Consider the following 24,750-nt stretch of genomic DNA (forward strand, 5'->3'; position numbering starts at 1 on the left):
GGGGGTACTGATATAAAGAAAGGCAAATCATACAAGAAACCGTTCAAAGTGTGTTGTTGTGCCAGTGAGATGGCTCATCAGTGCACGTGCTTGTTGTACAAGCCTGACCCTGAGAATCAACTTCTGAAAGATATCCCGCCCCACCCCACTCCATCCTCTCCCTCTTCTTCCCCACAATGTACACCAATAATATTATTTTTAAAAATTCTAAATGCAAAATACACACACATTGTCAACCAAGAGGCTGGAGAAAAAAGTGTTGGGAAGAAGGGGCCAGGATTTGAATCGATGGGGAGAAGGCAAGAAGGGCTCCTTGGGTAGGGGCGTTGAGGAGAGGAACATGAGTCATAGCTATAGTAAAGTATCTGAGCAGGTGGAACCCCAGAGGCCCTGATTCCTAGAGCTCGGAGATTTGGGAGATCCTTTTTATGTCTGTCAGGGGTCTGAGTCACCTCCCCCCCCCCCAGAAGCCTTTGAGTCTACAATCATGAACTGACTAGCTAGCTGTTCGTGCCAAGCATGTTATTAGGTATTCGGGTAGAGATCGGGACTCCCCAACAAAATGCCCCATGGGAACTGGATTTGCTGAGAAGAGTGTTTGCACTCGCTTGTCTATCAAACTGGAGGTGGGAGTGGCCAGAGCTGCAAGAGAAGCGCAGCCTCCAGCTCCGTCCCACAGACTAGGAACGCACCAAGGCAGGGTGACCAGAACAGGAGAATTAGGGCCTCCGACAGAAAAGGGGCGTACAGGACAGGCAGAGAGGATGCTGGGTAGAGGGTCAGGCATATGTGAGGTTGGGGAGGATGGATTCACTTAGGACTTCAGGCTGTGGTATTTGACCCTTGCTCCTTATCAGGAGCTGCTGAAACTGTCCTAGGGAAGGCTCCTCACAAGAACTTTCTTCTCCCCTGCAGAGACAATAAGGACCAAGTTCCCAACCTTGCACAAAAATGCTTTTCCTTCGATCCCTGCAGACAGAAATTGTGGTCGAAACCATGGATGTGATGATCCTGCAGGTGTCTCCCCAGCTCCACCGGCTTTCTCAGATCGAATGCAGTTCCTTCGACTGGAGCAATGACTCCTGGGAAGAGATCGGAGACAACAGAGGTGGCTGTTTATTACCAAGACCAAAGCTTTTCTTTCTACACACTGTCCCGAAGGCTTACTGGTTCTAGTCTCTCAGCCTTCATTTCGATGTGTAGAGGAGATGGGAACCTGGATCCCGAGGAGAATGAGTTGCTGGCTTCCCTGGATCAGAATATGCAACTGATTGCCAAGTGCAGCATCTAAAACTGCATATTATATTTAAAATGGACCAAAGGGGTGGGACGCGGCTCTGCTGGAAGAGTGCTTCCAGAGCATACAAGAAACCCTGCATTCAGTCCCCAGAACCACAAAAACCCAGATGTGATGGTCCACATCTGTAACCCCAGCATGCAGAGGTAGAGGCAGGCAGTTCTCACTGAGCTCAAGGTAGCCTGGTCTACATAGTGAGTTCCAGGACAGCCGGGGCTATGTAAAGAGACCCTATCTCATTGCTGCCCCCCCTCCAAAAAGATGGCATCTTATCTCAAAAGCAAATGAAACCCCCAAATAAAAAGTATACATGCACATGCCGAGTGGTGGTGGCAAGCGGCGCAGCCTTTTCATCCCAGCACTTGGGCGGATCTTTGTGAGTTCGAGGCCAGCCTGGTCTAAAGAGCGAGCTCCAGGACAGACACCAAAACTACACAGAGAAACCTGTCTCAGAAAAAAAAAAAAAAAAAAAAGAATTGGGGCTGGAGAGATGCTCAGAGTTAAGAGCACTGACTGCTTTTCCAGAGACTGAGTTCAATTCCTAGCACCACATGCTCACACATCTGAATGAGATCTCACACCCTCTTCTGTGTACATAATAAATAAATAAATCTTTTTAAAAAAATAGAAAAAAAATCAAAGGAACACATACTTTTCATTAAGAATTGCGATGATTGGTCATTGCTGTCTACACCGCAGGATTTAGAACCCTCTAGGAGACATCCCTGGCATGTCTGTCAAGCTGTTTCTGAGAGTTCAAAGAGGAAAGCCCCTGGATATGGGTGCCCATCTCACTGGCCAGAGTCTCAGATAAAAATAACAGTCAATGAATAAAAAGGGAAAAGGGAGGCAGGCGGCTGAGCGCTGTAATCGTCCTGATGTGAGGCACGCGCTGCCTCAGGCTCCTGCAGCCGCGAGGCTAAGCCACACTTCCCCACAGTGATTGACCACGCCCTCTCAAACCGTGAGCGAAAGAAAGCCTCTTCCCTGAGGGCTGCTTTGGCCAGGTACTTGTTACAGTGATGAGAAAAAGAATGACTGTAAAGGTTAAGCTGGATAAAGGGTAATGGTTATTCTAGCCTAGGACTCAATGAATGACCAGACACTAATAAGTTCTGAGATTCACAGTGAGTCATGTTCGTGTTGTCTGTTCCTGTACCCCACCCCTCTTACCCCAAACATGGTTACTCTGTGCAGCCCTGGCTATCCTGGAACTCACTCTGTAGACCAGGCTGGCCTCACACTCACAGAAATCCTCCTGCTGCCTCTGCCTCCTGAAGGCTGGGCATTAAAGATGTGGGCCACCACCTCCTGACTGAGTTTTGTTTTTTGCTTTTTTGGGTTTTTTTTTAAGATTTATTTATTATTATGTATGCAATGTTCTGCCTGCATGTATGCCTTTATGTATGAAGAGGGCACCAGATCCCATTACAGATGGCTGTGAGCCACCATGTGTTTGCTAGGAATTGAACTCAGGACCTCTGGAAGAGCAGTCAGTGCTCTTAACCTCTGAGCCATCTCTCCAGCCCCCTGGCTGAGATTCTTAAACCATTGTGGGCTGGTATTAACTAAAGGGACTTCCCAGGCAACCTAAGTCAGAAGCTCATTTTTTAGTAAAAGGGGGACCTGTAGGGCCCTGCCTCCGCCCCCCATTTTGGGTAACTGTTGCCTTGCTTGCTGACCTTGACCTTGATATCCTCCCTATGCTAATTCCCTGCCAGGTTCCACCCTCCTGAATGCTTAAAGGGAAGTTCCTTGTCTGTGTATCCTGAATAATGGGTGTTAACAGCTTAGATGCAAGATTGTAAAACATCAGTAGCGAACTTCTGCCCTCTGGGGTTCTCCCATTGTGCTGTAAACCTATATTTAAGACCTCCTCCCCCTTCAATAAACAGCATTCGGCATTAAAAAAAAAAAAAAAAAAAAAAAAAAAAAAAAAAAAGATCAAGGCTGGCCAGGTGGTGTACATCTTTTTGTTTGTTTTGTTTTGTTTTGTTTTGTTTTCCAAGACAGGTTTCTCTGTGTAGCTTTGGAGCCTGCCCTAGAACTCACTCTGTAGCCCAGGCTGGCCTCAAACTCTCAGAGATCCGCCTGCCTCCGCCTCCCGAGTGCTGGGACAAAAGGCATGCGCCACCACCTCCCAGCTGGTGGTGTACATCTTTAATTCCAAACTCAGAAGCAGGAGGATTTCTGTGAGTTCAAGGCCATCCTGGTCTCCATGGCAAGATGCAGGCCAGCCAGGGCTCCGTGATCTCCTCTTAAAATCAAGACAAATTAAAAAAAAAAACCACTGAGATAATTATGTAAGTGAAAAGAGAACCTGCTTGGCCACTGGACTCCTAAGTTCTGCTTCTGTGGCTTCCTACATGCTGTGAGGAAACAGGACCTTTGGACAAAAGAGAACATCCCTTTTTACATTCCAGAACTGTTCCTGACGCAGGAGGCCTGGGTTCCTTAAATCCAGCCAGGGCGATGGGGGTCTGGAGTCCAAACACCTGAGCAAGACACTGTCACCCAGGCAAGACCATCCTGGTATCTGGGCTCTCTGCCTGGGAGTCTGGGAAGCACCAAAGAGCTACCACAGGCAGCCTTAGGAGACACACGGAAGGCAGTGGTTTGGGAATTTGGCTCTGAATCTTCTTTTTCTAAAACAGAATCCTGACAAGGTAATTGCCCCTGTGATGCACTTCAGTGCTGATGGATGTAGACGGTACCAAACACCGCCTGATGAAGGAATTTCAGGATTCCTCACACGGCCGTTTCCTTCCACGGCAGTCACTGTTGCTTGTTCCTCCGGCACCCTGCTCAAATCTGGTAGTCTTCCGTACCATCTTTTCACACAATGCATCTGATCGGTTGTTTCTAAATTTATCCCTAGGCATTTTAATAGATAACTCTCTCTCTCTGTGATGACATTTTTTCATCTATGGTAATTTGTCTATTTAAGATTTCTTGGGCTAAGCTGGGCAGTGGTGGCTCACTCCTTTAATCCCAGTACAGGGCAGAGGCAAGCAGATTTCTGTCAGTTCGAGGCCATCCTGGTCTACAGAGCAAGTTCAAGGATAGGCTCTAAAGCTACACAGAGAAACCCTGTCTCGACAAATACAAAAAACAAACAAACGCAAAAAGATTTCTTGGGCTAGGTAAGATGGGTAAGGAAGACTTGCTGAGCAAGAGTGGAGACCTGAGTTCAAATCCTCAGCAGCCACACAAAAAGCCAGGTGCGGCTGTGCACACAAGCGCCTATGGCTCGGTGGAGGTAGCATCAGGAGGGATGCTGGGCCTTGCTGGCCACCACCCTAGCTCCAGGCTCGGAGACGGACCATTCCAAGGGAAGAACGCAGACCCTGACATCCTGACATCCTCCTCTGGCTTCCGAATGTGCACATGGGTGTGCGCACACACAGAGTTCAAAGAGACCGCTGTGATCCTTTTGATTTGATCTTTCTGTGATAATTTCTCAGTATTGGTTTCTCGCTTTATGTATTGAACAAGATTAAATGGGAGTTGTTGTTAATGCTTTGTCTCCCCTCCCCCCACCCCGTGCTGGAGACCTGAAGCCAGAACCTTACAAATACTGGTCAAGCATTCTAACAGCCAGCTACATTCCTAGCCCTGTTTTATCTATTATTTTTTCCCTCCCTCCAATGAAGCAGCTCCTCTTTTTAAAATGATAATGTCGGTTGCCATTGTTGCTGTTGTTGTTTAGAGATAGTCTTTCGTTCTTTCTTTCTTTTTTTTTTTTTAATTATTTTATTTTCTGGAGCTGAGGACCGAACCCAGGGCCTTGCGCTTGCTAGGCAAGTGCTCTACCACTGAGCTGAATCCCCAACCCCGAGATAGTCTTTCTGTGTAGCCCCAGAGCGCCTGGACCTGACTATGTAGCCAATGTTGGTCTCAAATCACAATCTTCCTGCCTCCGCTTAATGAGTGTTGTGATTACAGATGTATGTCTGGTTATTTATTTTATTTATTTTTATTTTATGTGCATTGGTGTTTTGCCTACACGTGAGGATGCCAGATCCCCTGGAACTGGAGTTACAAACAGGTGTGAGCTGCCATGTGGGTGCTGGGAATTGAACCCAGGTCCTTTGGAAGAACAGCCAATGCTCTTAACCACTGAACGATCTCTCCATCAACCAGACATCTCCAGATGTCTGGTTCTTTATTCATTTTTTTTCTTTTTTATACTTATTTTGTTATTCTTATTTAAAAAATTTAGTGTGTGTGTGTGTGTGTGTGTGTGTGTGTGTCTGTGTCTGTGTCTGTGTTGGTGTACATTCACATAAGTGCAGGTACCCTAGGAGACGAGAAGAAGGCAGATTCCCTGGGGCCAGAGTTATACGTGGTTACAAACATCTGACCAAGGGTGTTGGAAGCAAACTCACGTCCTCTGCACAAGCAGTGTGCACTCTCAACCACGGAGCCATCTCTACAGCCCTTGCTATTATTCTTGTTCACGCTCCTTGCACTAGTCGCCTAGTTCCCTTCTCTCTCTTTTTTTTCCCAGAGCTGAGGACCGAAACCCAGGGCCTTGCACTTGCTAGGCAAGCGCTCTACCACTGAGCTAAATCCCCAATCCCTTCCCTTCTCTTTTACACTTCCTTCGTTAATAAAAGTAGGGCAGATTTTTCTTCTGAGCGGAACTTCAGCTATCTCAGATGTAAAGAATTGCTGTGGACATCGCTCTATATAAATAAAACACTGGCCAGTGACCAGGCAGGAAGTATAGGCGGGACAAGGAGAGAGGAGAATTGAGGGAACAGGAAGAAGGAGGGAGAGACGCTGCCAGCCACTGCCAGGACAAGCAGCATGTAGAGACTCTGGTAAGCCACCAGCCACGTGGCAAGGTATAGATTTATAGAAATGAGTTAATTTAAGATATAAGAACAGTTAGCAAGAAGCCTGCCACGGCCATACAGTTTATAAGTAATATAAGCGTCTGAGTGATTATTTTATATGTGGATTGTGGGACTGCGGGGCTTGGTGGAACCTGGAGAGAAGCCCTCCAGCAACAAAGAATTTTCATTATAAAAAAAAAAAAAAACTAATATATTTACAATATTTTATGTTCTAATGTACTGTAAGTTTTTGTCATATGTGATTATAATACATAGCAATTTGATAGACATTAGAGGTCCTGAGAGAGCGGAAGACACTTTCTGATTCATGTTGGCTGTTTCTTCTATCTTAGGAAACTTCCGAGGCCTTTTTATGGTCTGAGTCACGGTAAAAATGTTTGGCTCCTTTTGTTTTGTTTTTGAGACAGGGTCTCACTACACCAAGCTAGCCTCTGCCTCTCGCGCTGGGACTAAAGGCGTGCACCACCATGCCCCGCCACATTATTCTCTGAAGCAGTGGCTCTCACTTGCTCAGTCTAGGCTGGCTGGCCCAGTGAGCCCCAAGGTTCTACCAGTCCCTGTCTCCCCTGTCTGTGCCACCACGCCTGGCTTTTTTCTGTATGTCGTGGGGGTTGAACTCAGGGCCTTTTGCTTGCAAGGCAGGTGCCCTTTACAAAGACTGGGTTATTCCCCCCCCCACCCCCGCCCTTATCACTTTGAAAGGAAGGTAGTAGAGACACTGCTTGCCAGGAGGTGGCGCTACAAACACGAGAGCAAGAACAGTCACAACCACCTAGAGCAGTCAATATCCCTGATTATCGGGGAGAATCAGGAGCTAATTTTGGATCTCAGAGGCAAATCCTAGATGGTGGGGATCTCCCGGGTATGTGTTTTTTTTTTAAACATTTATGTAGACTTTAGTAAGTATAATCATATAACCATAATCAAGTCAGCTTGTGGAGAAGCTGCCCAAGGTACATAAAGTAGGAGATACATGTAGCCATCTAATGTTTCTATTTCATTCTTCTTGCAAAATATTTATCAAAGTTGTTTACTATACAGTTTTTCACGTGTAATTTTGGTTTTGGAAGTCCTTTATTGTAAATGTATATATGTACACACACTCATATTTGATTTTTTGTTTTTGTTTGTTTGTTTTGAGTCAGGGTTTCTTTCTGTTGCCCTGCTGTCCTGGATCTCACTCCGTAGACCAGGCTGGCCTCGAACTCAGAGATCCACCTGCCTCTGCCTGCCGAGTGCTGGGACTAAAGGCGTGTGCCTCCACTACCTGGCCACTTAACTCTTTCTTAAAGCCATACTTGACTCAACTGACAGTCTAAACTTTGTGACAGGCCTAATGATTATGAATACTTCCCCATAAGGCATACGTAGAAGACTATACGAAATAAAAGAAGCCATGGAATTTCGTGACAATGGTACAGGGCACACCACAGGCCTGTCTCGCTTATACGGGGTAAACAAACTGCAAGTCAGGGCTTGCTTACTTCTTCCTTAATGAAGCTGCTGTCTGTCATGGGCTGCTTTACACATCCCATGGACATATTTGATAGATGATATGTATCAGAGGCAGAGCACACAGGAACAAATCAATTATTTCAGGGTAACGCATGCAGCACTGAGCAGAGGTTGGAGAGGGTTCATTCTTTTTGTTTTTGTTTTTCAAGACAGGGTTTCTCTGTGTAGCTTTGCACCTTGCCTGGAACTCGCTTTGTAAACCAGGCTGGCCTCGAACTCACAGAGATCCGCCTGCCTCTGCCTTCCGAGTGCTAGGATTAAAGGCATTTGCCACCATCGCTCGGCTGAGGATTCATTCTTAAAAACTGTGACATGACATAAAATTAGAAATTTGGAATAGAGCTGGAAGTGGTGACACATGCCTTTAATTTCAGCACCGAGGAGTCAGGACATGTTAGGGGTCTAGTTAACATAGCAAATTCCAGGAAAGCCAGGATTACATAGAGAGACCCTGTCACAAACAAACAAACAAACAAACAAACAAAGGAATTTGGAATAGTTCCAAATTAACATTTTCTTCCTTCCTTTCTTTTCTTTTTTAAAAATTCATATGCCCTCATGTGTTTCATGTGCAGATATGTGGAAATTATGAAATTTGTCCCCTAGATTTACCATGCCTGGGTTTTTTCTTAATAAGTGGAATGTCCTTTTCTGTAATTCCCAAAACACTCCGGTTAAGTCCAACCGATCACTTAAGGGTATTTTCTAAGGGCTGAAGAGACGGCTCTGCAGTTAAGAGCAAACTGGCTTCTTTTCTAGAGGGCCCAGGTTCAATTCCTGGCACCCACACGGCAGCTCACAAAATGCCTGCTAACGTGAATTCCAGGGGACCTAATGTCCTCTTCCGGCCTCTGTGGGTAGAAGGCATGCATATGATGCACAGAATACATGCAGGAAAAATAAATATCCATACACATGAAATAAAAAAAAGCACTCTCTCTAAATCATGCATGGTGATACAGATTTGTGATCTCAGCATCACAAGGATGAGGCAGGAGAATCACCCTGAGCACCACATCTGAGGTACAGAGTAAGACTCTATCTCAACACAACAGTAACAACAACGGTGTGGGGGGAATGTCATCTGTAGCTAAATGTTTCCTGGTTTTGTTTAGCTCCTGTGGCCCTGCAACCAGTTGCTTGAACCCAAGTAAACACACAGAGACTTATATTGCTTATAAACTGTATGGCTCAGGCTTCTTGTTATCTAGTTTTTATATGTTAAATTAACCCATTTCTGTAAATCTATACTGTAGCTAACGATTGGTTACATCTACACTATACCTTGCCATGTGGCTCCTGGCTTACCAGTACTTTACATCCTGCTCCTCATGGAGGTGGCTGGCAGCATCTCCTGACTCAGTCTTTCCTTCCCAGACTTCTCCTCTCTCTTTATCCCGCCTACACTATACTTCCTGCCTGGCTACTGGCCAATCAGCGTTTTATTTATCAATCAATCAGAGCAAAACATTCACGGCATCTCCAGCAGTCATCTACAACCAGGTATGGTGCTGCATGTAATCCCGCCCCTGGGGACTGGGCAGGAGTATCTCAAGTTTGAGATCAGCCTGAGTGACACAGTGAGACCCAGTCTAAAAAATGAAAAGCTGTGCAGTGGATCTTTGTGAGTTCGAGGCCAGCCTGGTCCATTGGTCTACAGAGTGAGTTCTAGGACAGCCAGAGCTCCATAACAGAGAGAATCTATCTCAAAAAAAACCAAACACCAAAATCAAAACCCAAAAACAAAAAAGTCAGAGTACCCTCTAACCTGTCGATTAGCATTTTTTCCTGGGAAAGGACTCTAACATTCACAGTCAGACGAATCCCTTTTCTACTTTGTTCTCATCAGACATGGAACAGACTTTCGGAACCATTCACCATACGCTGGTCGAACTATTGCGCGATAGCAAGCTTTCGGCCTCTTACAAAGATGAGTTCCCCAAGGGCAGGAGCCGCGTGTGAGAATTCCTGGCCACTCCCCCAGCTACGTGACTGCACAGGCGCAGTCATCCTAGGGCTTTAGGTCCTATGTAATCCATGTGCTGCGTGACCATGTAATTTGTATGCAGCGTGATCACGTAATCTACGGGCATGTGTGGAGTAGCTACGTAAACCCATATGCGCATGTGCGGGCGGAAACTATAAAAGCATATTCCACTTGTCCCTCTGCCCTCTTTCCTGCACGATCTTTCCCACAGGCCTGAGTACATCCCTTCTGTTCCCTTCCCTTAACAAGCTCTTATAGTGGGCTTTGTCGTACCTCCTGGCTTTTCTTGCATGGTAAACAGCGCCGCTTAATGAATAACACAGTGATCTGAGCACCATAGCCACCAGCGTGAGCTAGAGCCTTTGCTTGATGGGAAAGCTGAGGCTGCCTGAACCAACGCTGGAAAACAGGAGCCATTATGGGGAGTCCGGGAAGGCCCGTGTGAACTGCCTCATCCAGACCCCTTACTTTGCAGAGAGAGAGAGAAACACTGACCCACGTGCATGGGAACTTGCCCCAAGTGCTACATCTCCAGAGCCCCAGTCTCCAAATGTCCTTGAAGGCCCTCTCTGAGGCTCTCCGAGGTGAGGGGGCCTTGGTGACAGCAACCTTCCACCCTGAGCCCCCAAGTCCTCTTGGTTTTTCTAAGACTCTGGAAAATGAACCAGCTCTTTTCATTTCGGCTGATCTGCATATGTGAGCTTCTGTTTCGTGCTAAGAATAGAAAAGAGACGTCAATCATGCTTTGAACAAAGCTGAGTGCACAGAAAATGAAAAGGAAATGGAAAATGTGCCACAGAGAGGATGTCACATCATGGTTCTGGTTTAGAAGCCACCAGATCCCTTCCTCCCCACCCCCTCCCTGTCCGTCCATCCATCCATCCATCCATCCATCTCTCAGTGTGCCACAAAACCTAAAGCCTGGCAGCTGGTAACCTCTGACCCAAAGACGTGGGGGTACAGCTCAAGGGCTCAGGAGTGAGTTGACTGAACCTGCATCCTCATCCCAGCAGAGCCTGAGTCCTAACAGTGGTAAGGACCCCTCACGTGCTGTTCACGCAGGCCACAAGACCTAAAGTTGCAGAGAAGCAGCTGTGGTGAGGGTGGGCTGGATTTAACAGCCCGGGGCTCGCTTGGGAGACAGGCACGTGAGCTGAGAACATTCGCAGGGGGGTGTTTTTCAGCGACGGGCTCCTGACCTGAACCGGGGTCGGGTCGGGGTGGATGGGAGGTCATGAGTGGGTGGGTGAGAGCCGAGGGAAAGGGTAGAATTCTGGATCAAAGGACTACGGGTCCTTGTGGTACTGAAGAATGATGGGATCTCAAGGAGAGACATCCTGAAGAGAGGATCAGGCGACGATGACGAGAACGGCGGGGGGGAGGGACGACACAGTCACCTAAGACGTACGACGAACGACGACAGCATCGATGGACACGGGACGGGACGGGGACGACACAGTCAAACCTAAGACGGCAGCACTGTGTTGGAGTGACAGTGACCCAGAAGTGAGGGGAAGGGACAGGAGGAGGCCGTATGGACAGGGTCCCCAAAGAGCTCATGAGCACGGCGCTCTAGCCGTAATAGCTGCGTCAGGTCTTGCAAGATGAAGCGGACCTGATCGTTGAAGACGACGCTAGATCTGTCACCAGGGGTTAGTCGGCCTCGTACTAGTCACACCCTTGACAGTGTGAAGTGTCTTCTGAAAGTGAAAACTCAGCCCTTCTGCAACCCAGCTGCCTTGATTTCTCTTATCTCACCGAGGGCCTCACCGTCACATTTTATCACCAGGAGTGTGGCCTTTCTTCATGTCTGTGGCAGACTGAGTCCCCGTCTACATCCTGTCCCCCAGGTCCCCTTTCTGACGTGGTGCTGACACTCCCTCACTGACGGCTGATAGATTTCTTTCCCCCTCCTGGAACTTACACGCACCTCAAGAACTGCCTCAAACAACAGAGGTGCTGGGTGTGACTCCTGAGCTGAAGTTATGAACTACACAGCGGCTTCAGCCTGGGCTGCTCTGTCAGGACACGTGCTCTGGAAGCCCCGCCGCCGCCGCCGCCGCCGCCGCCACCATATCATCAGGAAGCTTAAGAAGTCACAAGGAGGAGCGTGTGCAGGCAGGGTGACAGCCCAGCACGGAAGAGGAGTCTGCAGATGTCTCAGCAGCACCTGCTCTGATCTTTGCTGGAGGCCCTAGGGCTGACCCGCCCTGACTAAGAAAAACAATGAGATTGTAAACAACTGGGTTGGAGGGATTGGTTATGCAGCAACAGCTCCAGGATGTTTTTGCCTCTCCGAACTTAACTGATAGGCCCTAGGGGAGGTTCCTCTCTCTCCATCCTTCTCTCCTATTGTTTTTAAGTGCCTTCAAGGGAGGCTACATAAGAGCCTGGATCCTTGATTTTCCTTTGGATGGGAGAAAACAACATACTGATGCCCAGTGAAGCAAAAAAAAAAACAGAAAAAAAAAAAGAAAAATGCAGCACAGGAATGACCCGCTCAAGGAAAACGCAGACAGGCAGCTGCTTGGGGCTCACTGGCCAAGCCTAATTGTTAAGTTCCAGGTCTGTGAGAAATCTCCAAGGACAGGGTGAATGGTGCCCAAGGAAGGGCAGCCGAGGCTGTCCTATGGCTTCTGCGTGCATGTGCACACACACACAAACAGGAGTTTATGAGTTCAGTTTTTCTTTAAAGTATCATCTATGTCAATGGTTAAACTGACCCCAGGAAGCTGGAAACAGCATGGCAGACACGGACTCACAACTCCATGATTGGGGGGCTCAGGTGGGCCAGCATCGGTTTTCCAGAGGTGTGACAGGATGAGTCAGGATTGGCTCATGCCATGAGGGGCAGGTCATGACAGACTTCTGTTTGGGACACAAGCTAGACACGTTTATGACATTACACAAACCCTAAGGGGTTCTGAGCTGTGACATTTCGGGTGTGGGGGTTAAAAGATGTAACAAACAGGGTAGACGGTGAGCTGCTGCTTATGAACCCTTGATCAAAAATAGTGAAACAGTTGTGTGCTTTTTCTGAATGTTCATTGCTTTAAAAAAAAAAAAAAAGCAATGTCCTCTACACATGTGCTGTGGCTTGCAAGCTCCCCAACACACCCCACATGCAGATCCACACCCCCACATGCAGATCCACACCCCCACATACAGATACACGCACCCCCACATACAGATACACATACTCCCACATGCAGATATACCCCCATATACAGACACTCCCCACACACAGATACACACCACCACATGCAGATACACACATACCCACATACAGATACACCCAACCCCACATACAGACACTCCTCACATACACACACACACACACCCCCACACACAAATAATACTAAATAATAGTCTTTAAAAGGAGGAGGAGAAGGAGAAAAACATAGGGCCAGCAAGATGGCACTTGTCAGAAAGCCTGTGATCTAAGTTTGGTCCTTGGGACCCACACTGGAGAAGGAGAGAGAGAACCAACTCCCACAAGTTACCCTCTGACCTCCACACACACACCATGGCTTGTGTGTGTGCATACATACATGAAAAAAATATAATTTAAAAACTTTAAATCTGGTAGAGGCGCTCTAGAAAACTTTGGTGAGATAGGTAGGAAAATGTTTTCTCCAATAATGTTTTTTCTTTCTTTAAAAAATAAGGGGGTGGGAGGCTGGAGAGATGGCTCAGTGGTTACGAGCACTGGCTGCTCTTCCAGAGGCCCTGAGTTCAATTCTCGGCAACCACATGGTAGCTCACAACCATCTGTAATGAGATCTGGTGTCCTCTTCTGGCCTGCAGGCATACATGCAGACATTTTAATGTAATAATACATTTTTGAAAAAAGGATCAGGAGGCAGAGGCAGGAGGATCTCTGCGAGTTCGAGACCATCCTGGTCTGCCAGGGATGTACCACAGTGGAAGGTACTTTCCCAGCACATGTAAGGCATTCTGTTCAATCCCCAGCACCATGCACATACACAGAAAGTTTAAAAAACACTGTGTCTTCTGAAACTCGTTTTTTTGGGTTGGGGATGTAGTTCAGTTGGTAGAGTGCTGGTCTAGGATACACGAAACACCGGGTTTTTATCACCAGTCCTGCATAAACTGGATGCTGCCTGTCTATAACTCCAGCACATGGGCAGTAGAAGGAGGAGAGCCAGGAATGAGAGGTTACTCTGACTACAGATTCAGATTCAGGCCAGTCTGGAATACACGAGGTCCCGTGTGTGTGTGTGTGTGTGTGTGTGTGTGTGTGTGTGTGTGTGTGTGTGTGTGTGTGTGTGTTCCCAGTCTGGAATACACGAGGTCCTGTGTGTGTGTGTGTGTGTGTGTGTGTGTGTGTGTGTGTGTTCCCAGGGATTAATCCTGGAGCCTTAGGCAAGCACATTACCACTGACTCATACACCAAGGTTTCCTTTTGCTTTTTATTCTAAGGTAGGGTTTCACAAAGTTGCCCAAGCCGACCTTGAACTTGAAATTCTCCTTCCTCAGCCTCTCAAGCAGCTGGGATTACAGGCCTCCACCATCAGCCCCAGTTTAAAAACAAGGCTTCTGTTTTCCTTGTATTTTGCTTTGTAAACCTATGTAAAATATCTTCGGATCCAGATGAACTCAGATACTGAGCGACCTAGGCTAAGTTCTGTGTCTTTGCAGGATTTAATTTCCCTAATACCAGCATCTGCTTGGCACACAATTAGCTTATTTTGATTGTTACGCACATGCATGCACACGCGTATTTGGTAAGAGGAAAGTGCTGGAGCACTGCCAGTTTCCTTTAAGAAGAGGCTATTTCTGTTTTGTTTTTCACTTTCCACTGTTAATTATTTAAAGGTTTAGAACAATGGGTTGAAAACTATGTGTGGAGTCATGAGTTCCCTGGAGAATCCTGAGAGCTATACACTTTCTCTTTCTCTCAGTAAATGTGCATATGCACACATAGAAGGTTCTAGAACTTCCTAAGTCCAGCCACACCTTATACTTCGAAGCATCACAGAGCATGCCGCCTTCCCCCGACTGCACGCCAAAATTCACGGGTGGCATGCTGCAGTTACATCACCAGGCACCAGGAGTATACTGGCTGATTTCCACTCACAGCAGTGCAGCAGAAGGATCCAGGCGCCACACCGGGGCCTCCTTCTGCAGCAGTTACAATCCCTCCGCTTTCTGGTAGCACATACAACAAACCCACGAAGGCAGAGATGCTTGACTCAGTGGGAAGCAAATCAGAAAATAGTAAGGGAAGGAAGCGTGGAAAAAAGCAGGGCTCCCTCCTAACGACAACCTCCAAAATGCAGCTGCAGAGGCCAAGTGTCCACCCCTAGATTTTGGTGGGTATCAGAAGTCGCTGATCACCAATAACGGGGACATCACCTCCCTGGAGCATCCTGTTCACCTGTTTGGTAATTGGACTCCATAGAATGATTGGTCTGGACTGAACCATCATTTTTTTAAAAGATTGATTTATTTATTATGTATACAGTGTTCTGTCGGCATGTCTGCCTGCATATATGTCTGTACTATCATTTAAAAAATTTTTTTAGAGATTTTTATTTACTTTGTAAGTGCTTTCCTTGTACAAATATGTGTGTACCACACGTGTGTCTGGTACCAGTGGAGGTAAAAAGAGGCGTCAGAGCCCCTGGAACTGGAGTTACAGATGGCTATAAGCCATCATGTGGGTATTGGAAACCAAACCTGTGTCTTCTGCTAGAGCAACAAGTGATCTTAATCACTGAGCCAGCTCACCACCTTGAAATTATTTGTCTGTTTATTTATTTTGGTACTTTGAGACAAAACAATCGCCTGTCTGCTGGGATTAAAGGTATGCACCACCACCACCTTGAGAAGATATATATTTATAAGCCCTGAACTCAGGAATCTGAGGCAGGAGGTTGATAAGTTTGAGTTCAAGACAGGCTGTGTGAGTCCTGGAACTCACTCTACAGACCAGGCTGGCCTCGAACTCACAGAGATTCGCCTGCCTCTCAGCCATTGGTTTTTAACAGAATTTTCAGCTTGGCTTATCCAAGGAGACCACAGGCTGAATGCAACTTGCTGGAGAGTGATCTGGAAAACCCAAGTTTGACAACAGAAAGCCCAGAGCCCAGGAACGGAACGCTGGAGGAGGGAGGGGATACAGGGACAAGGGGCCACTGGAGACCATAGAGGAGATGCGGGGGGCAACAAGAGGGGAAAAATAGCGCCCCAATGAAAAAGGCAACACAGGCTTCTGCAGGCTAGCTGGAGCTTTGCAGAGGCCCTGGCAGATCGCTGCTTGAAGCGAGCGAGACCCAAGGACCACCACCAGTCCATGCCTCACCTAGGGGCTTGTGAGAGTCAGGGACCCCGTAGCCCGACTGGAGAACACGGAGGCAGAATCTGTATTTTAATAAGCTCCCCAAGTGCTGGGTATGCACACGGAAGCTGAAAAGCACAGACCTGGGCTCAGATGGGCTGCTGCACAATCGTTGGGGGAAAAAAAAAAAAAAGGAAGAAAGCAAGCTGGAGCCACAGGAAGCCGCACTCGGTGCTGGAGTCTGGTCTCCATGGGGACGGCCCAGCTGTGCTCCGAAGCCCAGCTGCTCCAATTATGCCTACGTCTTTAGCTAGTCGCGTTGGGAACAGTCAGAGAGATTTGCGTGAGGAGAGGCCTGCAGGAACGGGGCTCGTGGGCACCGAGGTCCTCGTCTGTTACCTAATTAAGCTATCTCGGCGAATCATCTCCAGAATGGCAGCTATTATTTTAGGGAACACCATAAAGAGAATGATAATGGAAAGTACCACCCCGGGGTGTGAGTTTTTACTTCATTCCAGCGTTGGCCAAGTAAAGCACCTTGGGATTTTTCTGTAAGGGCGGCGTTTTGGGTACGTTTTTGTTTTTTTTTCCCCCCACAGATCGCGGAACCTCAAAGCTGGCCGGCACTTTTCCTGGGCGTCTAGCTGTGTGGGTGGGGTCCAGCCGCCCCCACCCCTTTCCGTGCCACTGAGTACTTTCTGAATCTTAACTATGCCTTGCAGTGGGGGAGGGCATGGCTTCCAGATCGGACGTGCGGTGCCGTCCAGGGCAGGGAAAGCTAAGCTGAGCTGCAGGTCACTTTCCGGTGAGTGCAGGCAGTTTTTCACGGTTAACCCCACAGAAGGCATTTCCATGACTGTGTTTTTCCATCTTAGATCCCCATCGGGCCGGCACTGCATACGGGGATTTGCCGCGAAGGAAAAAGTTCACCCTGAAGTTGCCCTCTGCCCAGCTGTGGCCTCCAGACCTTCCGGCTCTGCCGCAGGCTTGAGGTCCCTGATGGGTCTGATCTTCTCCAGAGAGAGGCTGCCAGGTCCCTGGTGTTAACCATATTTTCTTACTGTGCATTCTTCCAGTCCTTCACACTCTTCAGTACTTAGGAAAGACTTTGTGGTCTGAGCTAACCGCGGAGTGACCTTCATTGACCTATCTTGCACTCTGACCTCCTGCCCCTTTCATCTGACAAAACCCTAACTGTGGGTCAACCCCATCCCCTTTGTCCTGACTTCCGAGAGAACCAGGAGAAAATTCACCGAAGCCCCGGCTGAGGCTGCGCGAATTCAGGGTCTCAGTCTCCATCAGCTGGATTCCCTGAGTTCTCTCAGAACCATTTTACTTCTCATTCTCTCTTGATTAAAACCGAACTTCACTGACGCCCTCTCTCCTCATCCCTCCATCTTCCAGTTCTCACCCAGCCTGTTGAAGACAGACCAGCTTGCGGCAGAACAAACGAACCAGAATCTCGGGGATGAGGCCCGGGATTCTGCTTTCAAGTCGCTCGTAGCAGAGAACCACTCCCAGGCCCACACTCTCTTCACTTCCTGTCATTCCTCCACGCTCACAAACCGACTTCTGCCCTGCTCACGCTGTTCCGTGGGGCCAGCAACGACGCCCTTTTTTTCTCTGCTCTCCACCTGGCCGTCTTCCTGGCACCCTTTGCACGGGTCTTTCTCATACCTAACACACCAGTGGTGGTTTCCTTGGGCCCCCTTGAGTGTGGATCTCCCACGGCTGCTCTCCTCAGTCGGTTTCCTCCTGGGAACCCACGAGGTGAGTGCATGTGCACATCCTGTACCTCCGACCCTCCCTTCTTTCCCAACATCATTCTCATCTGCTCAACTGCTGGTACCTGACCTGCCCGGGATGCCCTGCAGGTGCCTTCATGGCACAGGTTTCCAAGGCTAATCCATCACACTCTTAGCTCCTCGCTAAGGCTGTCCTCTGTCCTTGAAACTCCCTCCCCCCCCCACCACTCAATCACAATTTAATATCTTCATCTCTACTGCCCAGGGGCCGCTCAAGAAACAATCTCAGGTGTTGCTCCTCGGGCGCCATCCATCTTGGTTTTTGAGACGAGGTCTCTCACTGGCCTGCAGATTTGGCTAGGCTGGCTGGCCAGAGTGCTCCAGGGATCCTATGTCTCTACCTCTTCAGTGCAGGCATGCTCTAAGGCACCTAGTTTGTTTTTTTTTTAATATGGGTTCTGGGATGGAACTCAAGTCCGCAAGCATTCAACTGAGCTATGTTCCCCAACCCCAGCCTCCTGATTTTATCTCCTAAGTATCTCCATCACTACTCAAGGCCACATTAGATTCCCCCCTCCCCGGGAGCTTCTCCACGGCTTCTCCAGTGTTCCATTCTCTCTCTAGGTATGGTCAAGCCTCAGGTAGCGTGGAAGTCAGTGAGCACTGTATGGACGTGAGCTGAACTCAAGATTGCTCTGGGAACTCACTGGCGGCAGCCGCTGATGTATTATTCAAAGCCCCGTTGTCCTCAGCCTCTTTGGAATAGAAAGACCCTAGGAAGCTCTGCAGACCCTTGTTGGACCCCGGGGGGAGGCGGAGCCATGAGTGACAAGTCAGATCTCCAAGGGTAGGGCTCAGAACTCTGGCAGATAACTCCCACTGTGACACACGGACTTGATGGGAGCCTGCAAGTTTCACAGGAATGCCACGGAGCCTGGCCGCGTGCTCACGTCTGAGCGATCTTCCTGCCAAATTTCCAGCAGGCTGGCTCGTGTCTGCCAATCTTGGAGCAGTGGGTGATGTGTTTCCTAGCAGGGAACACAAGTAGCTGGGGAGTTTATTCTGCAGGCTCACAAAGCTGTTCTTGGGATCGCTTTGTGGGGAGGTCCTCAGAAATGGGTCCCTTGGGAAGCGTCAGTGCCATCAGGAGAGTCCCTGGGGAACCTGCAGTGACCTCCTTGCATGCTGTTTGGGCAGGACCTGTCCTAGGACAAGCAGCTCTAATGCCATGGGCCTAATCTTTGAGTGTCCTCCCGTCCTCCTCCCTGTCTTCCTTCCTTCCTTTTTAGTGTGTGTGTGTGTGTGTGTGTGTGTTGTGTGTGTGTGTGTATGTGTGTGTGTGTGTGTGCGCCTGCCATGTGTATGAGTGTGGACACATGTGTGCCACAGTGAGCATGTGGATAACTTTCCAGAGTCACGCCTCTCCTTCCACCATGTGGGTTCCAGGGCTCGAACCCAGATCATCAGGCTTGGTGATAAGTGCCTTTACCTATTCTGGCTAGCCTTCTTATTTAATTTAGATACAGGCTTTTGCTATGTATCTGGAGCTACCCTTGAACTCACTATGAATCAAACTTGCCGCAATCCTCCTGCCTCAGCCTCCAGAGGGCTGGGGTTACAGATGTGTACCACCAAGCCCAGGCTTTAGGGCCACTTCAGTTTTGCTTTGTGTGTGTGTGTGTGTGTGTGTGTGTGTGTGTTGTTTTTCCCCTGCCTGCCTTTATGTCTGTGAACCTTATGCTGGTACCGTGCCTGCAGAGCCAGAGAGGGGCAATAAACAGATCTCCTGGAACTAGAGTTACAGCTGGTTGTAAGCTGCTGGGTGCCGGGGATCGAACCTGAGTCCTCTGGAAGAACATCTCCCCAGCCTCAACTATACTCTGTAGCCTCCCTTAACTGAGAACAGAGCCTGTGCTATGGTCACTGCTCTATGCTCCCAATGTAGGCAGAACTTACCCAGCTGGTTTAGTATTACTCCCCCGGGACAGACACAGTACCTGGCACACAGTAGATACTCGATATCACCTGCAGATGGAAACTGGGAAAAGGAACGGGGAGACGGACCTGGGGCTGGAGGGGCTTGTCTCTAGACCTGCAGGGCTGAGGGCAGCAGCTGACACACTCTGTGTCTACTTGCAGAGTGGACCAGTGTGCTTGCCGGCTCATCCTCTGTGTCTGAGGGCCCAGGCCTGAATCCAGACACGAGCTGACTTGGGACCTGGGAAGGCCATTTCGTGCATCAGATCAGGCAGAAACGGTAGCCAGCTACTCCAGGCCCTGCACTGCGATTGCTTCTCTGGTGGAATTTGGGGACATGGCTTTTCCTTGGTGTGCCCCCTTCCTCCCCTCGCTCACCTTCTAGTTCCCTTTAGGAAGTGCAGCTGTGATGATCTGGGCAAAATGGAACAAAACACCCGACCCAGCCTGAGATTCCTCAACAGGAAAACACTATTGCTTTTCTCAGATGCGATGGTTACCTTTATGCGCACAACCGTCCAGAAAGGCAGCCATGGACTGTTACTACTGAGAGAGAAAGGGGTGGGGCAGGACGGGACAAGAAAACCCCTGTGCAGACCCAAATGGCTTGGTCTCACACAGCATCTGCCACAGGCTCTCGGGAGCTGCTGGATCCCCCTTAAGTTCTTTCATCAGATTTCTAGACCCAAGGCCACGAGTCAAGGACATCTTCACTAACATTCCACGTGGTCTTTGAGTCAGAGTTTTAGAACTGGGACAGGATGCCAGAGTTCAACTCTTCAGACTTTCCATATTTGGTTGAGAAGGACCGGTGTTCTCTAGGGCGTGGCCAGTGGGGACAGAACCTGCTTTTCTGAATCCCAGTCCTTAGACCACATCGTGTTAACCCATTGTTTATAACACGGCAAGGAGCCGGGTGTGGTGGCAAAAGCTGATCCCGGCACTTGGGGAGGCAGAGGCAGGTGGCTCTCTATATTCAAGGCCAGCCTGGGCTACAGAGTGACTTTCAGGACAGCCTGGCTCAAAACAAACAAACCAACACCAGCTGCAAGGGAGCTAGCGTGGAGAGCCTTGGGGGGAAAAAAGCAGCTGTTCCTAGGACATACAGATCATTTCTTAGTTGGTTTCATTTTTGTATTTAGCATTGAATAGATTTTCTTCTTTTAGGTTTTTTTTTTTTTTTTTTTTAAAGCCAGGTATGGAGGCACACACCTTTGATCCCAGTACTCAGGAGGCAGGAGCAGGAAAATTTCTGTAAGTTTGAAGCCAGTTTGATATATATATAGTGAGGGCTGCCTAGTCTTAAATGTATATATTCAATTTATTATATTGATTTTAACATTATATTTTGTGTGTGCCTTTGTGTATGTGTGCACGCCTGTGAGTGCACACATGTGCCACAGCCTACACGTGGCCATCAGAGGACAACCGTCAGAGCTGGTTTCTCCTTTCGCCACGTGGAATCCAGGTGGAACCCTGGTGGCGGGTGTCTTTTACCTGTGGCACCATCTCCCCAGCCCTAGGTTAGTTTTTCTAGCTGTAAACCAGACATCAAGCCCTTCTCTGGCTGTACAACCATCCTGATAGATGGAGGTCCGTGGAACACCTTCAGCTGTGGACGAACAGAGAGAGGGGTCTTCGTGGCGCCAGACATGACCAAAACCACGCACAGGAAACAAAGCTGCTTTGGAGAAGGTCGGGAAGGACAGGCAAAAAGGAAGTATGAGTCTTGAAGGGTGAGAGGGGGTTTATGAGACAAGGTGGGTATTTACAGTCCCCGTAGGATGGGATTGGGGGGACGTTCAGAGACTGTTGGAGTGTGAGCAAGGCATGGCAAGAGGGTCCCTGGGAAGCAGCTAGTGTCTGGCTGGGTAGCAGTGCAAAAAAGGGGTATGTGTAGGGTGCAGGGGCGTTGTCTGTTTTGAAATGAAGTGTCAAATAGCTCAGGCTAACCTCAAACTTCCTAGGTAGTCAGGCGTGACCTAGAACTTATAATTGCCCTGCCTACACCTCCTGAGTGCTAGGAGTAGAGGTGTGTACCACGATGCCCAGTTTATGCAGTGTTGGGACGGACTCTGAACTCTCACATGCAAGCAAGCAATCTCCTGACCGAGCCACGTGCCCAGACCCTACAAGGATATTTCAAAAGAGTAACTATGGAAGTAAGATTTGCATTTTAGGTGCATTTACAAGTCAGCTGGAGAATAAACCTTTGTCGAAAGGTTTCTTGTACTTTGTTTCTAGCTGAGAGACATGAATCATCTAGATTCACCTGGCTCTGCTCCAGTCTGGATTAAGCGTGTGCACACAGCGAAATAAATTTAATGTTCTCAGTGAAGTAATCAGGACTCACTTGCATTCATTATTGTCAAAAACGTAAATAAGAAAAAAAAAAAAAAAAAAAAAAGGTCACCTAAACCAGGAGAGTACTGACGAAGATAGAGTTGTGTAACCGATGTGAAAGACTAAAGGGACAGTCTTGAGGAATACCAGCAGCTAAAAACCAGCAGGACCAGTGACTAGGGACAGGGGGGAGGCAAGAGAAATGTCTCCGTGGATTGAAATAAATACCTCCGGCATTATTTTAGGATTATGTAAAGACCTGAGGAATTTTCTGTGAGAACTCCAGAAAGACTAAAACCCTCGTGCCAGCACTGGATATCCAGTCTTCACCTGCAGCATCTTGGAAACAAGAGGCAACCTTGGAATTTGTGATCTCTTCGGAGGAAACACAGACCCACCCTCGAGAAGTAAATTAGATCATCGACGGGACTGTAGGTTGAACGGAGAGAGGTTGACACGTCTTGCTGGACCTCCCTGGACAGCCTTGTGGTGGTAAGTCTTTCCGACCAGAAGTCTAATTTGATCAAAATAGGGCTGCCTTCATGTGATTTTACAAAGAGCTTTCAAAAACACGTGGTGGTAAGAAGAGCAGGTGAACGCAGACGGGGCGGGGACAGAGCAGACTGGGTAAAAAGTTTTTAAAAATTAAGAGGTTTTTAAAAATTAAGATATTTTCTCAGGGAAAGGGATTTGTGTAATTGTGACTGTAAGAAGCAGACGAGTCAGCTAACGCATTTGCTTCTGCTTTCCAATTCCTGATATACATCACGGCAAAACCAGACACCGTTGTACACGGTGATGTCTTTGCCGGACAGCTTGCCTCTTGTCCCCCCCACATGCCTCGCAAGGATGGAAAGCAGGATTTACGAGTCTGGGAGTCAATTCCTCGCTGGGTTGGACTCTCTTGTGTTAACAGCTCACTGGCTTGCTTCCTGAGTAGGGAGGGCCCCAGCTTTCTCTTGCTGCTGGGGGACAGGGCACTAGAATCAGGCCCTGAAGCCGACCACCTAGCAAGATTCAGGTACTGGAGCCAGGGACATGGCTCAGTCATCAAAGGGCTTGCTACACAGCCTGAGAACCCAAGTTTGGACCCTGAGACACACAGAAAGGCTGGGCAGAGGAGGTGGCTTCCCCGTAATCCCAGTCTTGGATGGAGGGGACAGAGGAGCCTCTGAGGAAGCTGGCTGGGGTGAGACTGGCCGAATCTGTGAACTCTGGGTCTGTCTGAGCGACTGTGCCTCAAAGAATAAGGTGGAAGAGAGGTGGAGGAAGATTCCAGGTGACAATTTAAGGCTTCCACATGCATGCTGTGTGCATGTACACACACACACACACACACACACACACACACACACACACACATAAACATGAAAAAAGAAAAAGAGATCGATCTGACACTAGAGTTTTCTCTATTTTTGCCATTGTTATATGATCTGTCCTTTCTTGTAAATGGCCTCTAGGAGTTTCATTTCAGGGCTAGATCTGACTACAATACACGAAGCAAACACGCTCAAGAGGACCCAGGATGCGCCGACGCAAGCAGGTTCGCAACATCTGACTAAGAGTCAATGTTTCATGGGGTTGGCTTGCTTTAAGTGGCTAAACACAGTTGCTCTGGGGAAACAAAAGCTAACGGCCGACAGGACAGGCAATCGATTGATCGTGGCTGAGAGCTCCGCTGCAAACCTGAGCTGTGGGTTAAGATGGAGCTCTCCGCCTCACAGAGGCCTCCCGCAAGGGCAGCCTGCCAAGGTGCAGCAAGAGAGGTCCCGCCCAGTGAGCTCAGAAGTGCCGAGGATGTCATCCCAGTGGCTTTGGCAGCTAGGCAATGGGTTTTATGCAAAACTTTTGTCTCATTTATTGTACGTGCTTTTCTTCCTTTTTTTCTTGTTTTCTTTTGACACGGGGTCTGTGTTTGCCCAGGCTGATCTCCGAACTCTTGGGTTCAAGTGATCCTCCTGCCTCAGCCTCCCAAGAAGTTGGAATTCCAGAGCACACTACTCCACCTGGCTTTTTTTTTTTTTTTTTTTTTTTTTTTTTAAGACAGTGTTTCTCTGTGAAGCTTTGTACCTTTCCTGGAACTCACTCTGTAGACCAGGCTGGCCTCAAACTCAGAGATCCGCCTGCCCCACTGCCCGGCCTACCTGGCTTTTTGTTTGTTTGTTTTCAAGTGGAAGGACAAAGATGCCAGAGTCTTCTAGCTGACCAGTGAACACAGAGGGGATAATGTTTGTTTGTGATAGAAACCGCCAGGGCATGGGGCAGTGGTGGCACATGCCTTTAATCTGGGACAACCAGGGCTACACAGAGAAAAAGAAACCTCCAGGGCTGGTGGGAATCTCCTACAAGAAAGCAAGGGTGACGTGCCCATTTTGTCAGGCCCCAGTGAAGGCTGCGCATGTCCCTAGTGTGCAGAGACTCGGGAAGAAGGACAGCCTCTTCATGTAGGAGACGGGACAAAGGAGAGAATGGAGAAACCAGACCCAAAGTCTGTTGTCTTCTATCCTTTATTGGCCCAAAGGGCTGAAGACACTTTTTTATGTTTCCTATAATTGCCAGAGGGAGTAAAATGGGGGCCCAAGGGTGCCTGAGGTAAAGGTTTACATGGGAGCTTGAAGTGTAACAGGGAGTCATTTTATTCTGTTCATTTCTTTTTTGTTTGTTTGTTTGTTTTGGTTTTTCGAGACAGGGTTTCTCTGTGTAGCTTTGCGCCTTTCCTG

At 48.4% G+C, this 24,750-nt stretch overlaps 1 protein-coding gene across 1 annotated transcript in view; it reads right to left on the reverse strand.

The window, feature by feature from the left end:
- Galm (galactose mutarotase) overlaps positions 1 to 24,750 on the reverse strand; it is a 57,764-nt gene that overhangs the window by 2,904 nt on the left and 30,110 nt on the right. Inside the window, exon 5 of the mRNA XM_028855221.2 lies at positions 941 to 1,082. Coding sequence (XP_028711054.1) covers positions 941 to 1,082 — 142 coding nt within the window. The remainder of the gene's footprint in view (positions 1 to 940; positions 1,083 to 24,750) is intronic.

This window comes from Peromyscus leucopus, chromosome 22 (genome assembly GCF_004664715.2).
Source record: "Peromyscus leucopus breed LL Stock chromosome 22, UCI_PerLeu_2.1, whole genome shotgun sequence".
Lineage (NCBI taxonomy): Eukaryota > Metazoa > Chordata > Mammalia > Rodentia > Cricetidae > Peromyscus > Peromyscus leucopus.